General features: G+C 34.2%; 2 protein-coding genes across 2 annotated transcripts; one reads left to right on the forward strand and one right to left on the reverse strand.

Moving 5' to 3' along the window:
- Positions 1 to 152: 152 nt before the first annotated feature.
- LOC114730411 (ent-kaur-16-ene synthase, chloroplastic-like) lies at positions 153 to 6,417 on the reverse strand. Its single transcript, XM_028917465.1, has 14 exons — positions 6,308 to 6,417; positions 4,955 to 5,007; positions 4,571 to 4,856; positions 4,287 to 4,467; positions 3,868 to 4,085; positions 3,632 to 3,752; positions 3,353 to 3,450; positions 3,042 to 3,265; positions 2,834 to 2,946; positions 2,643 to 2,741; positions 2,008 to 2,223; positions 1,763 to 1,904; positions 1,241 to 1,486; positions 153 to 748 (listed from the first exon to the last, which is right to left on the reverse strand). Exons 1-14 carry the CDS (start codon positions 6,354 to 6,356, stop codon positions 401 to 403), a joined length of 2,394 nt encoding a protein of 797 aa, XP_028773298.1. The 5' UTR covers positions 6,357 to 6,417; the 3' UTR covers positions 153 to 400.
- A 3,526-nt stretch (positions 6,418 to 9,943) lies between these two features.
- Positions 9,944 to 14,710, forward strand: LOC114730409 (ribosomal RNA large subunit methyltransferase I). Its single transcript, XM_028917463.1, has 8 exons — positions 9,944 to 10,054; positions 10,922 to 11,147; positions 11,224 to 11,358; positions 11,758 to 11,980; positions 12,526 to 12,712; positions 13,202 to 13,386; positions 13,808 to 13,945; positions 14,295 to 14,710. Exons 1-8 carry the CDS (start codon positions 9,958 to 9,960, stop codon positions 14,421 to 14,423), a joined length of 1,320 nt encoding a protein of 439 aa, XP_028773296.1. The 5' UTR covers positions 9,944 to 9,957; the 3' UTR covers positions 14,424 to 14,710.
- Positions 14,711 to 16,104: the final 1,394 nt, after the last annotated feature.

Consider the following 16,104-nt stretch of genomic DNA (forward strand, 5'->3'; position numbering starts at 1 on the left):
CGAAATTGAGTAGAAGTCATCTCAGTTATTTGGATAATTGTCCCCCGCTCTCGGAACTACTTGCGTGCTCGAATGCATTCTCAATTTTTTTTCTATTAAATGGCTCTATGTCAAATTAGTGGTTTTTATCATTGTCAAGAATTTCTTCTTTTTTTTCCCCAATGGAAAGTATTTACTGGAATTATTTGGAGATGGTAGCATCTGTTCTCCAATAATTAGAAACATTCACAAGGTAAAAATTTCAATTCTGAAAGATGTGACTTGGGGAACATGATCATTTGCCAAGCGTAGGACACACATATGATGAAATATTTATGTAAGAAAGCAATTCAATGAGATCGATTTATTCACAAGGCGGCCTCCCAAAATCAGATGAACTGAGACATCACCACCCTCGTTCCTAAGTTGACACAGGATTCAAGTTTTCCTTAGCTGCATCCTTTGAAAATTCATGGAGGACGACCGGTTTTTCGAGCACGTCACTTACAGTAGATAATAACTCATGTGAAGTGAACCCATCGTCCTTCAAGTAAAAGAGATACAAAACTTTTGCCATGTTCCAAAACAGATTCTTGCAAGCTCTTGGAATTGTGCTACCTTCTTCCTGCAAAACCAGTCTCAGGAGCTCTCTTCTGTTTTCCTCAATGATATCCTTCATCTCCTGAATCAGATCTTCTTCAGTAACATCCCCACCCCTTTGAGCAATTCGCAAAGTGAATGCATTCAATTTCCCTTGTGCAGATTCCCTCTGCAAGACAGACAGAAAACATCAGACACTTTCAAAACTCTGAAACCATTTCAACTCTAATTTGAACTCAGAAGTAAAAGCAATGATTGATTTTATTAACATCTTTACGATCAACGGGAATCGAACTACATATCTTAGCCACAGGCTTTGACTATTTGACGCCACGTCAACATACATTTCAATTGACTTTAAGTCGTAAGGTATAAGCTTCGATTAGTTTTATGAATATCTCTAGCAGAAGACAGGCAAAGCAAGTCCAAATTTTGTCCACTTAATTGGAAAAAAAAAATTCATTTTGAGAAAATCCCTGCATAGGACCGTCGGAATGTTTCTTTTCATTGGAGATAAATATGCTTAATGAGTTTGTTGTTTCGTACTGTTCGGATAGGCTAGCAGATTAAAATCAGTTCTAACTGATCGTCATTTTCCCACTTAAAATTGAGAAGATGCTTAGGCAGCAAAGGCAGAGAGGATAGAAATGGGAGGATATACCTTGTAGCCATTAAAATCATTAAGGAGACGCCCAGAAGTGCTCATTAGCTCATACAGTCGATTGTATTCAGGATTTTCAGCCAAATCAGTTGGAAGCTTAGGCCCCACGAGATAGAGTGTTGGCAGCACAATTGGTCCCAAGGCGAAGGATACATATGCATTTGCCATATATTCATCAGTTGTCGGAACATACTGTGTTTTCGACCACTGAGCTTCCTTCAACATAGATCCCATCAAATCCAACCACTGCAAAGCAAATAAGTTGATCATTAAAATTGAATGCAAATTTAGAGGAAAGGTAGCAAATTATGGTGTCTTTAACATTCAGAAGAAAAAAGGACTATGCATGAAAATTATTCAGTTTCAAAATGTTTCTTCCTATATATGGGCCGAATTTCAAGAAAACATTCTTGAAAGTTGAAACATCCAATCAGGTGGTATTAAGCTGTAAAAGATGCCAACACTTGGTATTATTAAAAGAACAGTAAAATATATCCTCAGAAAGGTGAAGATTTGTCTCACAATTTTTTTAACATGGTCTTTTACATTACGATCTTGCCACTTAAATGAATTCTCTCCAATCTCACAAATTGTGTCCCGAACTGCAGAAAATATTATCTTGACTGGCTCAGAACAAGAAACATCACTGAGATCCACATCCCATCTGCAGTTAAATTTTCATAACATGATTCTGTGAAGAGAAGCTCTAGGAGAAAATGAGACGAAATAAGGAAATGATAAGCCTTTTAGTTTAAATATGAAAATACCTCTCAACCAGCTGAATTAGTTGCACTAACTCCTCTTCAGAACCACCAACATCAAAGAAATCATCGACAACTGTTGTGAGCACCCCATTTTTCGCCCATGCTATGCGGGCATCAGAAAGCTCAGGGTAGAACAATGTTGCTGCGCTGGTGAAGTAACAATAGCCTAATTTCTGCCTTGCAAATTCGAGCTTGTCTAGTTTGCTATCCACTACCCACCTGCATATGTTTGGTATCACTTTAGTATTGAAAAATCTAATACTGTTGCAATGTCGTCCTTGGGAAGATACTCAAATGATCGTGAAATAATGTTTCGCAAATTAAATATTCTATGGGAATCAAATTTGAGTGATATCTCAACAGAGCAAATTAATATGTGGATCTCAGCTTTTAGGGGCAAAAAAGGGGTTGTAGTCAATCAGAAATGTGCCTTAGTTAATATCGGAGCAAGCAAAACTAGTTGTATGAACAAAAGAAGCAAAGCAGAAAGCAAGATTGAGGAAGATAGTTCGGGGGTCAGCTATGGTTTACATTCCAGAGTCACCAGCCATGCATAATTTTGCAATGTAGAAAATTTTTAGGATATTCCAGTCTGCAAAACATTATTGAAACCTGAAAAACACATCGAAGATTTGTACCTTGCAAGTTGCTTAAATTCTTCACGATGTATTGATTGGCAGATATTGAAGTCTTCTGCTGCCAACTTCAGAAATTCTTCGTTTGCAAGATTGAAAGACCTGGAGTATGCCAACCAATATTAATTTGAGCGCAGGATGGAGAGTGAAAGAAAGGGAAGCTTAGAAAATTGAAGAAAATAGTGGAAGCCCACCTGTATGAAGTTTTTAAAAGCCTTGTATCTTCCAAATTATAGTGCTCTATTGATGTCCTGTTTAACAACCGGTCCAACTTCTTATGATGAGGAAATTTAAGTTCATCACTGACCTAATGTTAAAAAAGACAGCAGTTTTCAGCATGTACAATAAGGTTGCAGAAAAATATAGAACCAGATTATAGAAAAGATTATTGTAAGAAACTACCTCTTGTTCAACATGACTAAAAAGCCTTTCAACGTGTACTTGGTAAGGTGATAATTCCTGCTTCAAGAGATGTCTTGTCCAGCCATTTTGTTTCACCAGAACTTCTTCACCTGGATGTATCATGATTTGTGAAGCTTTATATAGCTCTAAGACAGCACCGACATCCTTCAAGTATCCTTTCAAGGAATTGGAGAATTTATCTTCCGAGTATTGATTAAATGAATCTACAAAAGATAATAGATTGATGAACTTCTCATCTTTGCTTGACTAAGAACACTTCTAAACAACAAACAGGCAAAAAATTAAACCACCCGAAGAAACATCATATCCATGGAGTCGTAATAAGCGAAATGCCAGGGCACAGCAAGTGGGGTCTAAGAATATCTCTTCTTCTCCATCAATCCAGTATCTGCATACTCTCATACCATAAAACAGTTTCAATGGTAAAAAAAAAAAAAAATGAAACTTTCTGCTTGATGGTATCTCAATATCACTACTTTGATCTCATATGGAGAAGAACCTTTTTTTTCTTAGTCTAATAATCTACAATAACTGATATGTTACACAAGAATTTAAAAATGTTTTACTACCTGTATGTGTCATCTAACACACTTTGAATTTCCTTGCTGAAATGATGATCAATACCTAACCTCTCAAGACTGTCAACCATACAGAGACGAGCATATACGTCCAGAGGATAAACTGTTGGAACTGTTAATTCATAAAATTGTCCAGTCAATACATGATTAGTGTAATTAAAAAGAAATCACACAATCGTATAAAAAAAAAAAAAAAAAAATCACACAAATAAATCTGTGATACAAACCAGCATCCCCAAACTGTTTTAACACTGATCGAAGGTAATTAAGACAGTCATCATTCTTTAGGTGTTGAAAAACTGCAGCTGTTGTGGCAGGTGAGTTAAACAAAGATCCATTCTTCCTTTGATGCTTCATGATCATTTGCCAGTCCTGACTTTTCCCGATACCTTCTGCAACATATGCTAGATATGCTCCCCGCCCTTCTGAATTGCTTTGATAGCCTCTATTCAAGACAAACAGACCACGTGTAGGTCATTTTGGTGCATTTCGGTAAATTGAACAAGGTCTCCCTACTCTTAGACTCTTAGCAACTATAAAATAGTCAGTAGATTCTGGAAAGGAATCTGCACTATTCAAGCATCCAAGAAATAACACCTAAATAGGCAAAATCTCAAATAAAAATCAAAGAGAACCAGAAAATTACTGTCTAAGCTCCAACTCTCTCTTGCGAATGAGTCCTTCTAAACTAGTTGATCCAAGAGAAAGATATACGCCTAAACTTTGAGCTGACTCAAGAAGAGAAGGGAAAATTATATCAAATCCGATAGGACAGAGTTGCTTCTCATCAGTGATTGAAGCAATGTTTGACTCAATAAATTGAAGACCTACAAAATAACGAAAAAAGTGTTGTTATTTTTGAAGAATGAAAAATGCATTAATATAACAGCAAATAAAGAAATCAAGCTACATGCAATAGGCCATAATTACCTCTGGTAGTTTGTTGTTCACCAACACCCCATTGCTTCAGAGCAAGGACAGAAGCTAAGGTAGATAAGAGGGCATCTTTCAATAACAAAGGATCATGACCAGGAAGACCCCACGAACCATCAAATAGTTGATTCTCCAATAACCAATTCACGCACTCAGGGAAAAAGGGAACATTAGGAGAATTTATTGAAGGGACCATTGCTACCCAAGCCGTATCATATGAAGAAATAGAAAGTTCAACCTTATTGAACATCTTCTTGATTTTTTCTTTAGTCCCCTCAAGGCACTGTATGCAATAAAAGCCGAATTTCATTTCCTTGTTAGTCCTCAGTTCTCACAAAAATATATCCAGATAAAGAGATGCTAAAAATAGGAAAGCCATACCAAAGCACTGCTGCTCATCTTTTTCTTCACATCTGATTCAACTGACAAACAAGCTGTTGGAAAAGAAATCACATGAGGCTTTCAAACAAGAATTCATTGATTTATATGTGCATAGAAAACATGATGAAATGGGGCATTGGAGCTCATTCGGTACCCATGATGAAATGGAACAATAGAATGAAACAGAAATGATATTTTAAAAACTTGAAAATAATCATGGTTTCCGTTTTTGTATGGCTCATTTGGTACACATGATGAAATGGAAGAGTAGAACGGAACAGAAATAGTCATTTTTGTAATTCTTTTGAGTAAGGAATCACTCCTTGAACTCACCAAAAAAAAAAACTTTAAAAAGGTAATTATAAAAGATCAAAAAAAAAATTGAAAAAAAAAAGAGAGAGATGAAAAGGAAGGAAGAAAGGAGATTCCTTCCAACCTTTCCTCTCTACCAAACAGGACATTAGTCCGTCAATGACATTCACCCAAGAAATCCGCTCTACTTTGCATGTGGAATTAACAGATGTTTAATGACATTATAATAAAGGGTCATTATAATTGAAATTAGGGAGAACGTGCAAGGAATGTAATTAAGAGGCGTCGAGATTTGGATCTTTGATTTAGCGGAGCCTGAGTCTGTCCTAGCTCCTAACTCTCGAGCTTCAGACAATGGACTGTTTGCTCTTCAAACAAGAAATATATAGCGTTCTGATTAAAGGTATTGGAACAAGAGACCCCATTATTTTGACATGCTAAAAGTGAAACACGACTACTGTGCTTGTTTTAAATTATTGAATATTGGCTTGACTGCAGATAACAATCATGCAGAAAGAGGTTTGAAAATACTGGCAAAAAGGCAACATCGCCCAGAGAGAACCCACCCAGATCAGAAAACTCAGAGTGAACAAGAAAATGATAGAAAATAATAAAGAAAAGGCCGAAGTAGGTGATTAATTAACGCTTATGCGAATGCCTATAGCGGTGCGATCACTAAGACGGTGAGTATACAGAAGAAGATAATAGCAGAAAAGACAGCAAAGGAGCGGGCAAAAAATGCCACTTTTATAACAGAAAAGAGAAAAACAACAGCAGAGAAGCAATCTGGGCGTCGCAAACCCCCTCGAATATTCAATTGTTGGTGAAAGAAAATGACAAACAAAACCTGTTAAGTTTTGAAACTTTACCGAGCACATGCAATGAAAGATAATAACATTAGAACATTCTGGGCATCTAGAATCAACAGAAAATAAGAAGGAAAGCAAAAGGAAAAACTCAAATTCCCTCCTCCAGAAGTAAAGGTGGCATAATACACGCAGAGAAATAGAACGACATGCAGAAGGGGAAGAAAATGAAAACCTGAAGCTGAAGTGAGATTCAGAGCTGCAATGGGGCGTGAGAGAGACATTCTTGTCCCTCAGATTCTCAGAAATTGGAGACACTATTCTCCAAAATGAAGCTCACGCAGAATCCCCACCACAGAGCCAGGGTGATTGTGATTGACTCAATTCGCATGAACATACATATATATATATATATATATATATATATATAGAAGGAGAGAGGGACACACGCGTCAGTAGGAGTACTTCGCTGACCCACTCAGCACCGAAGATCGTACACTCCCCTTCCACATACCCTCGAATGTATGTATGTACCATTGGAAATTTATAATTAGCTCCTTCCATATATTCTGGGTCATAACTTTTTACCAACTATAATGTTTTTAAAAATGAAATCATAACTTTTTACCAACTGTAATGTTTTTTAAAATGAAATCAATTAATTATTATTTCATGTGCATGTTTTTAATAGAATTAATATCGCATTGTAATTTTATAAAAAATTGGATAACATATAAATTAAATTTTAAATCTTAATAAGTTTTATTAAAATATTAAAAATAAGTATATTTATTTAGAAAAATATTTTTAAATAATTTTTTGAAAAATATCAAACTAAAGAGACAAAAAAACATTTTAGCACGTTTCAAAATAATAAAAATAAATTGAAGTATAAATAATGTTCTAGTTCATACTATCTTTTTTTGTTTAAATCAGGTTCTAACTATCTTATCGTAGTGATTAAATAAGACAAACTTATGTTACTAATTAATCATAGAGCCGAAAATAAAATAAATTATAATTAATAATGAAGCTTTTGTCATGATAAGAATGACAAAAATGAATGAGATAATCAAGTGTTAATAACTAATCATTCTACTAAAATAATAATAAGTAAGGAGAAGAAGTGAATTCCAAACAAATCTCCTATATTTATGAAAGCTTGACCTAATGGCACCTAGGTGCATCTTGTGACGCAGCATTTAACTTGTCAAACATTAATTTGAATATTAGTGGCAATACTTTGCATAGTGATACATTGTGCGTGTTCATGAAGGAAGGCATTGGTTCATTATTTGGAATTAATCATATCTAAATGAATGCATTTGCATTTGATATCAGTCTAGAGTCTCTCCTTTTCCCTTTCCATCCTCTTATCTTATCTTTTCTTTTAACTATTAGATTAATATTTTAATGGTTCAGATTTAAATATTTTTAAAACTATTATTAAAATATTAAATTATAAAAATAAATAAATGATAAATTACAAAATATATTAAAACTTAATTCTCATGGTTTGCAAGTACATTAAATGTTTTTAAGTTTTTTTTTATAAATAGTTTATAAAAAATTAAAATCTGAACCATTAAAATATGTTAATCTAACGGTTAACAAAAGAAGAGGAGGGAAGAGGATGAGAAAAGAAGATGAGAGGTTCCGAACCGCATTTATATATATGAAGATTGTTGAATGTTGAAATTAGAAACAATTGCTATCATTTAAATACACATACATAATTTTGATGAGGGAGATTTTTTTAACCAAAACTTCTAAAATGAGAATTGAAATTAAATTTTAAATCTTAATAAGCTTTATTAAAATATTAAAAATAAGCATATTTATTTTGAAAAATATTTTAAAATAATTTTTCAAAAAATATCAAACTAAAGGAGAAGAAAACATTTTAGCATGCTTCAAAAAAATAAAAATGAATTGAAGTATAAATAATGTTCGAGTTCATGCTATCTTTTTTTGTTTAAATCATGTTCAAACTATCTTATCATAGTGATTAAATAAGACAAACTTATGTTACTAATTAACTATGGAGCCGAAAATAAAATGAATTATAATTAATGACGAAGCTTTTGTTGTGATAAAAATGACTAAAATGAATGAGATAATTAAGTGTTATTAACTAATCATTTTGCTAAAATAATACTCCTCTAGTTCTTAATATAGGACCTAATTGTTAAGTTAATTTTGATCCTAAAGATAAGACTTATTTATCATATTTATCAATTTTTTTGAAATTACCTTTATAGATATTCCCTCAACTATAATCAAGTAAGTGAATGAGGAAGGATATTAAGAAAGATGATTATGGTGTTTTAGAAAAAATATTTCATGTTTCTTATAATTAATCAACTTACTTAACTTTCTTAATCTAATTAAATTAGTTAAAGAGGTCTTATATTAAGGAGCGGAGAAGTAATAAATAAGGAGAAGAAGTGAATTCCAAACAAATCTCCTACATTTATGAAAGCTTGACCTAATGACGCCTAAGTACATCTTGTGACACAGCATTTAACTTGTCAAACATCAATTTGAATATTAGTGGCAATACTTTGCATAGTGATACATTGAATGTGTTCATGAAGGAAGGCATTTGTTCATTATTTGGAATTAATCATATTCTAAATGAATGCATTTGCATTTGTATATATGAAGATTGTTGAATGTTGAAATTAGAAACAATTACTCTCATTTAAATACACATACATAATTTTGACCAGCGAGATTTTTTTTAACCAAAAAATCTTGGATGAGAATTGAGAATTAAATTTTTTTAACTTTTTATGCAATAAAAAGTGAAATTTTTAATATTTTATCAATTAAAAAAAAAAAAGAACACTATCAGTGAGGACAAGGAGTCAATTAGCTTAAAACTAATCAAAGGGGACACCGAAGACCGAAGTGGGATCGATAACCTTAGAAGATAGAACCTAACGAACAAAAAAATTAATTATTAATTTTTTTAAAGAACTTTTTTAGCGTTATCTTATTATTTTAATAATCAAGCAACTAAGAAATAACAACATCATTGTGATGTTATTGTTTTACATAAGCAAAAAGCTTTCCGTTTTATTATTTTAATAGATTTTAGAGTAATTAAATCGCTTTTTTAAATCTCATTGCAATTCCCCTTTTAACCCGTTAATTTAATAGGAATATATTTATCAAAAAGACATTATAAACTAGTTGTCAAACTTGTCGTCACATGCTCTTCACTAATAATATTAAAGGTGCTCGTATTCATTAATCACCATCAGGTTAGTGAAAGGAGCTTTTGCGGCTTAAATTTGAGGTTTGAAATTTAAGTTTGTGAATACAGAAAACCATTTTTTAAAAAAATATTCTTACTGAAACATGACAATAGTAGTTAGATAGTCATATAAAAAATAAAAAATTGATATATTTTATTATTTTCGGTCCTATTTATAAGATTTCGTTTGTAGTTTACAAACGAGAAACTATTATAATTAGGACCGGAAGTAATATTTAAGTTGTAGATTTAAAAATACAAATATAAATGCTATGAAACGATAATCAATTAATTAATCATTAATCATTGAATCATTCTCAAAATTTTTTAAGGAGATCAAAACTCTAAAAAAAAAGAATCTGGATATAAAATATCCATGAAAAGTCAACCATCAACAACAATTGAACAAATCATGAAAAAGAGATTTTTGTAAGAGAAAAAATGGTATTCGATTGTTTAACCCGAGCCCAAGTTTGTCCAAAAAATCCCAGACCAATTTTGTCCACAAAAGCCCAGCTCAATTGCCCACCGATCCGCATGGTTCTTCCAATTCGCTTTCCTCTTCTGCCTGGAACATCCACTGATCCACAGCCGTCCCACAGCGGAGCATTTAGAAATTAGAAATGATGCAGCTTCCTTCGCGCCTGGTAAAGTCTCTCTCAGTTTCTTCTTTACCAGCTACTCCTACACTTCAAGACATTGCTTACCATCAACCAAAAGGTCTCTATATCTATTTCTCAGCTTTTTCGATACTGTTTGCTGGGACATACATGCAATTCTGCTCATCATACATGGGACTTGCTTTGGTTTTGGGCGATATTTTAATACAAATAGCATTTGAACTTCTTTATCCAGTTTGAGGTGCCAGTGTAGTTGAAAATAATGAATAATTGATGAACATCATCCCCCCCCCCCAAAACTTCTTTATGGCCGGAAATTATAATGGGCCTGGAAGAGATTGTGCTGGATTACAGTTTTCCAACATTTTTTGGCATTAAACATGTTAAGGAGTTGGTTTCTTTTGTTTCATGCCTTCGGAAGCTATAGTTTAGTTGAACTTTGGTAATAGATAGTGACATACCATTTGCTGAAGCAGTTTGGTTTTGTCGGAAATAAATGCCTCTTTTTGGAATATAATTTCTGGAACGTTTCAGCAGCATTAGCAGAATTTCACTATTTTAGGATAAGAAATAGAGTTGTAGTGCCAGTAACGTAATGTTTATAACTGTAATAATGCCTTTTTTCTTCTATCATTGTTTAACTTAAATTGATTGAAAGTCAGTATTAAAACAAACCATCATTTAGTATTTTAGTAATATATTTTGTAAAGTCTCCTTCTTTACCTAGGCGAAAATAAAATGAGTTTATATCTGTAGCATTTATGTGATTATGTCCCGTGCTTGGTTGCTTGTGCTTAAATGATATCAAGTAGAATCAGACTTCTTTAGCTGATTCTCACACTATAAAAGTACTGGATAATTATCAAATATAGTGGGATCATTTGTAAAATGAACAGGTAATTATAATATCCACAATTAATTTGTGCAAGCGACATGGGAGAGTCACTGGAACTATTTATCTTAGTAGGTATTGCAAAGGTTGTGCTGAAAAAGGGGAAGTCACAACTCTTTAAGGATGGGAACCCAATGGTATACAGTGGAGCTGTTGATAGAATAATTGGAAGACCACCTCCTAAGACTGGAGACATTGTTCTGGTGGCCGATGGGACTGAGAAGCCAATTGGGTGGGGCATGTACAACTCAGTTTCTATGTTCTGTGTTCGGCTTATGCAGTTTGAAGATGAAGCTACTAGGTTATATATGCGAGTCCTTTCTGTTTCACTTTGGCCCCTTCATCAAGCCCCTGAGCTTTATTGGTTGATCTTACAGTGACTCATCGTCTGCTTTGAACATCAAGAAATTGCTTGAAACAAGAATAGCCTCAGCTATTGAATTGCGTAAAAGGTTGGGTCTTCCTTCAGCCCACACAAATGCATATCGTCTAATCAATAGTGAGGGAGATAGGTGAGCTTCAGGGATGGTTCATTCTTTCTTTAAGTATTAGTCTTAAGGACAGAGTATATTATGTCTCAATTCAACAATCACCGTTGGTATTTTTCCAGCAAGTATACACTAATGAATACATTTCACTATTTACTATTTAGCCTAATCGACTTGAGGAAAATTAAAGTATTATATTGCTGTTATCTTAGAGTGATTTTAAGAGTAGATGATGTGTTTCTTTGTATAATACAACCTAGTAATATTAACATCTCTTGTGCATGCGATGTAACTTGTGAATTTTCATTTTTCTGTGAATGTCTTCAATTTGTAGTGCTTCTTATTTTGAGTAGGTCCAATCAAATCTAATAATTTATTTTCAAGAGGGTTGCATGCTTGAACTTCAATCTTACTTCCTTGCAGATTATCAGGACTGATCATTGACATCTTTGGAGATGTAGCTGTAGTAGCGTCATCTGCTGCTTGGGTTGAGAAGTACAGAGCAGACATAGAGGCATGTCTTGGTAAAATTGACGATATCAATCACATAAATTGGCGACCATCTGTTGATATCTTAAAAGAAGAAGGCATGGATGTGTCAGATTCGAAGGAAATTCATTCATCTACTGGTCCTGAAAGGTCAAAGGTAGACATTCAACTAAATGCATTCGAACTCCAAATTGTTCCTGCAGGAAAATCTTTCATATGTGGATTTTCCTATGTAGTCTAAGCCAGAAATATTAATAAATAAAGATGTATTTTGCATAAACAATATCCTATTTTGCTTGTCATGAAAGGCTGATTATTTTATCGCAGTGATGTCCTGACAAAATTCCACTCTCGTTTCCACCTGTTTGTTGCACCTTTCTGCCAAGTGAACCTTGCCAGTCTGTTGGATATCCACAGAGGAAAAAATTGGGATATTCTTTTTTATGAAATAGGTTATAATTTTATGACCTTAAGTACACTGATATCACATTAACAGTGTATTATATATTCCAACTGATTCCCAACTTATGTTTTGTTTGTTTGGCATGCTTGTCATATGGTAAAACTTGCACATCAATTGCAACAATTCTTTCTCATGAAATTGAACGGCTTAAAGCAACTGCTTGGGGTCTTAGAAAACGATGCACTCCAATATGAAACTAATGCGTGCGGGATTTTTATGGTGTGTTTTTCCCCTGTCAGATTATGGAAAATGGAATTTTGTATGCAATTTCTCTCAAGGGTCAGAAGACAGGATTTTATGCAGATCAACGCGAGAACCGCCACTTTATATCAAGAATTTCAGATGGTCAAAAGGTTCTTGATATTTGCTGCTATAGTGGAGGTTTTGCTCTAAATGCAGTACGTGGAGGTGCTGTAAACGTTACTGGTACGTAGTGTTGCAAGTTTCTTTATTGAAATGTGATAGCTTATGATATACTTTACCCTATTGTGGAAAGTTGGGGTGGTCAACTGACTTATGATTCTGATTTCTAAAATGAAAGGGAGTATACAAATTTTCAATGATTGAGCATGTGAAATGTTATGCAAGGGATAATGGTCGAATTTTGCACTTGCGACTTATATTTGGAACTGAAGACAGCTAAACTACTTGTTTCTAAATTTACTTCTATATTAGTTGCAAATGTGATCCTGTGGGAAGGATTGTTAAATTAGTTAAATCTTTTTCCTTTGCTTGAAATTCTTCAAATTTTGCTTTAAAATTTATCAGAGGTGAATTTTTCTTGGGGTTTCATTGTAACTTATTCTTGGATAAAGTTCTTTGCAAGATGCACATGAATGCCCATGTGGATGTTGACTCTGAAAGACAGGACTGGATTTATTTTAAAATGCCTCACTAGCTCTACATTTTTGTCAGGTGTCGACACATCACTTGCAGCTTTGGAGCTTGCTAAAGAAAATGTTGTACTTAACAATATGGATCCTGAAAGAATAACATTTTTGAGGGCAGATGCAACCGCATTTATGAAGAGTGCTCTCTCGAGAAATGAGTCATGGGATATTGTCATCATTGATCCTCCTAAGCTGGCACCATCAAAAAAGGTAGGGCTATTTTTCTTTCTGGGTGAGAAAAGGTATTGACTACTGCTACCAAGGAATATAATTATGCTGCAATATATGTTGACGAAAGGGCTTCAGGAAACTCTAAGCAGAGATAAAGAAACCTAAGTGAAGCAAAATGATCTTAGCATGGGTTAGCATACCTTTTATATGAGATGTTTGTGGATACAGCAATAATAGAAAACTAATCGTACCTCTTAACTTGTATTTAAAAAAATGCTGAGCTAAAACTTACCAGAATTACTAAAAGAAAATATACGGGCAATTTCAATTATTCATCTTTTTTCTTAAAATCTGTATAAGTAAATTTTTTGCATGGAGTGTAAATCTTCTCTTCCTATGTTAAGAAATATGGTATTCATCTCTATCTTAATATCGGATTAATGTGACTTTTATGCGTCAGGTTCTGCACAGTGCATCAGGCATGTACAGGAATTTGAATTCATTGGCTATGAAACTAACAAAAAGAGGCGGCCTTCTAATGACTTGTTCTTGCTCAGGAGCTGTAGCCCAAACTGGATTATTCTTGCGGATTCTTCAGGTACTAAGCTATATTTTCTAGGCTTTTAACGAGATTGTCACCCAAGGATCGTTTGACTCCTTATTGCGGAGATATGATTTAAATTTAAGACAGAAAGTATATGGTTCAGGTTTTTCTGTAATTTACATAAACTGGGAATCTGTGATATCGTTAACCAAAAAAAAAAGAGGCCTATGCGCTTTGGAAGTATATCCCATTTTTTCAGAAAAAAGTTCTACATAGTTATATGTGATATATCCTTTGCTCGATATCAACATGTTTTGCTGCGTTTCATAGTAAAAATCAGTTAAAGTTGCCTGTCAGCAAAAGTCAATAAAAATTTCGAAAACGGATTTGTTTATCTTGGTAGGGCGCAGCATCCATGGCAGGGAGAAAAATCACTGTTCTAAGACAGGCTGGAGCAGCTTGTGATCATCCTGTGGACCCATCTTACCCAGAAGGTGCATACCTATCCAACATCCTACTACGAGTTCTGTGAGGCTGGTGATTAAGAGGTCCATTCACTTGATTGTTTCCATGTAATTCTATGTATGGTGTAATTTGGAATATTGCTTAATATCTCAAGCACAAATTGTGCTCTTCTCGAACTAACTTAAAGGCAATGATTTTCATTGATCCATATAGCTCACACGCCCCAATAGGTTAACATATTGGTGGAAGCAAAGCAATGTAATGTGATGTTAGAAAACCTATTGCAGTTGCCAATGCTAGAGTTGTCAATTTTTTTTGGAATCGTACTGTAAAGGAATTCTTTGTTAACCAGGACCATTCCTCTTGTACAAATGTTTGGACAATTCATTCACTTAAAAAAAATATGCAGACAATTCAAAATTTTCAAGTAGTGCAAACTAGGTGCCTGACACAGTCGGGCCTTGTTTGGTTTGTTGGAATGGAAACAACACGTATTGTGCCCTTTTTCACCATGGCATCCGCCACTCTTACACTCTTGCGGCTAAATTGCAACCAAACCTTCCAATGCTTCCATGCATAGGATCTTCTTTTCATTTTTTTTAATTAGAGGGTAAGTACTAATGGCCTGAGGTTATAAATGGAATTTCACATTTACATAAGAGTTTTCATATCATTAGGGTATAATGCCATTGGCTCCATGCATAGCTTCTGATTTCCACGCTCAGTGTACTTAAATTCTGATATTCAAATGCTAACTGCTTCAGATGCTACCTGATCGCGGTCCTAAAACAAAATGACTTCCCTAGTTTTCATATTAGGGCAAGGTGAATTGAAGAATAACTACGCGTGTGAAGTTTCCAGAGGATGAGCTTGATCTATCAATTTCCTGAATCCTGCTAATTCCACAGAATTCATTCCTCACTTTTTGTATAAAGAGAACCATTTATTAAAATAGCCTCCATTGCTCTCAACTTCCATTTTTGGCCAAGAGCTCTGTAATCGTGACGGCCTTTGCACGAGACCAATGCTCCCTTCTTTCCACTTGTTCTTGACGTGTGCATTACCCATCTCTTGCGTGGAATGTTTCATTACACCAAACTAATCATAAGTTTTAAAAATGTGCCTTTTGGGTTTCATACAATTTTTTTTTTTTTAATCTTTCAATCTTTCTCCATACATCTCATTACATTCCCAGCAACTTTAATTTTTATTTATTGATAGTGGGGTTTAAATATAAGAGAAATAACCACAATGTTATATTGCATAGGTTTACAGGGGAGAGAAGCATCTAGTTTTCTGAAGTAATTCAACTGAAGAGGAAAATTTCCTCAATGTGCTAAACTACTGCAGGGAATTACACCTTTAAACTGCCAATAAAAATATTTAACTGTGATACAATTTGACCATACCTATAAATACCTATTTTCTGTCAGGTTGTTCAAATTGTTGACAGGCAACTTTCGTCCATAGCTCTGCAGATAAAAATGCCACTGGAATCTACAAGTGATTAAAAATGCTTACCATATCGGTTGTTGCATGGAACCAGATAAAGAGAGATATTCCAGCTTACAGCATCTTGATTCAAAAGCTTAATGCAAGTCCACGGTGTTCATAAACTATATTCTTTTCAGTATAAAATTTGACATTTAAACTATGCTTTCGGTGATGGGGCTTTTCGCCACTGCATCTTTTGATCAAACTTAGAGCTATTAACGCTATGATCTCCCTCTGTCCTCTTACTATTCTTG

Source organism: Neltuma alba, unplaced genomic scaffold (genome assembly GCF_004799145.2).
Source record: "Neltuma alba isolate B1F8T4 unplaced genomic scaffold, ASM479914v2 tig00012732_pilon, whole genome shotgun sequence".
Taxonomy (NCBI): Eukaryota; Viridiplantae; Streptophyta; class Magnoliopsida; order Fabales; family Fabaceae; genus Neltuma; species Neltuma alba.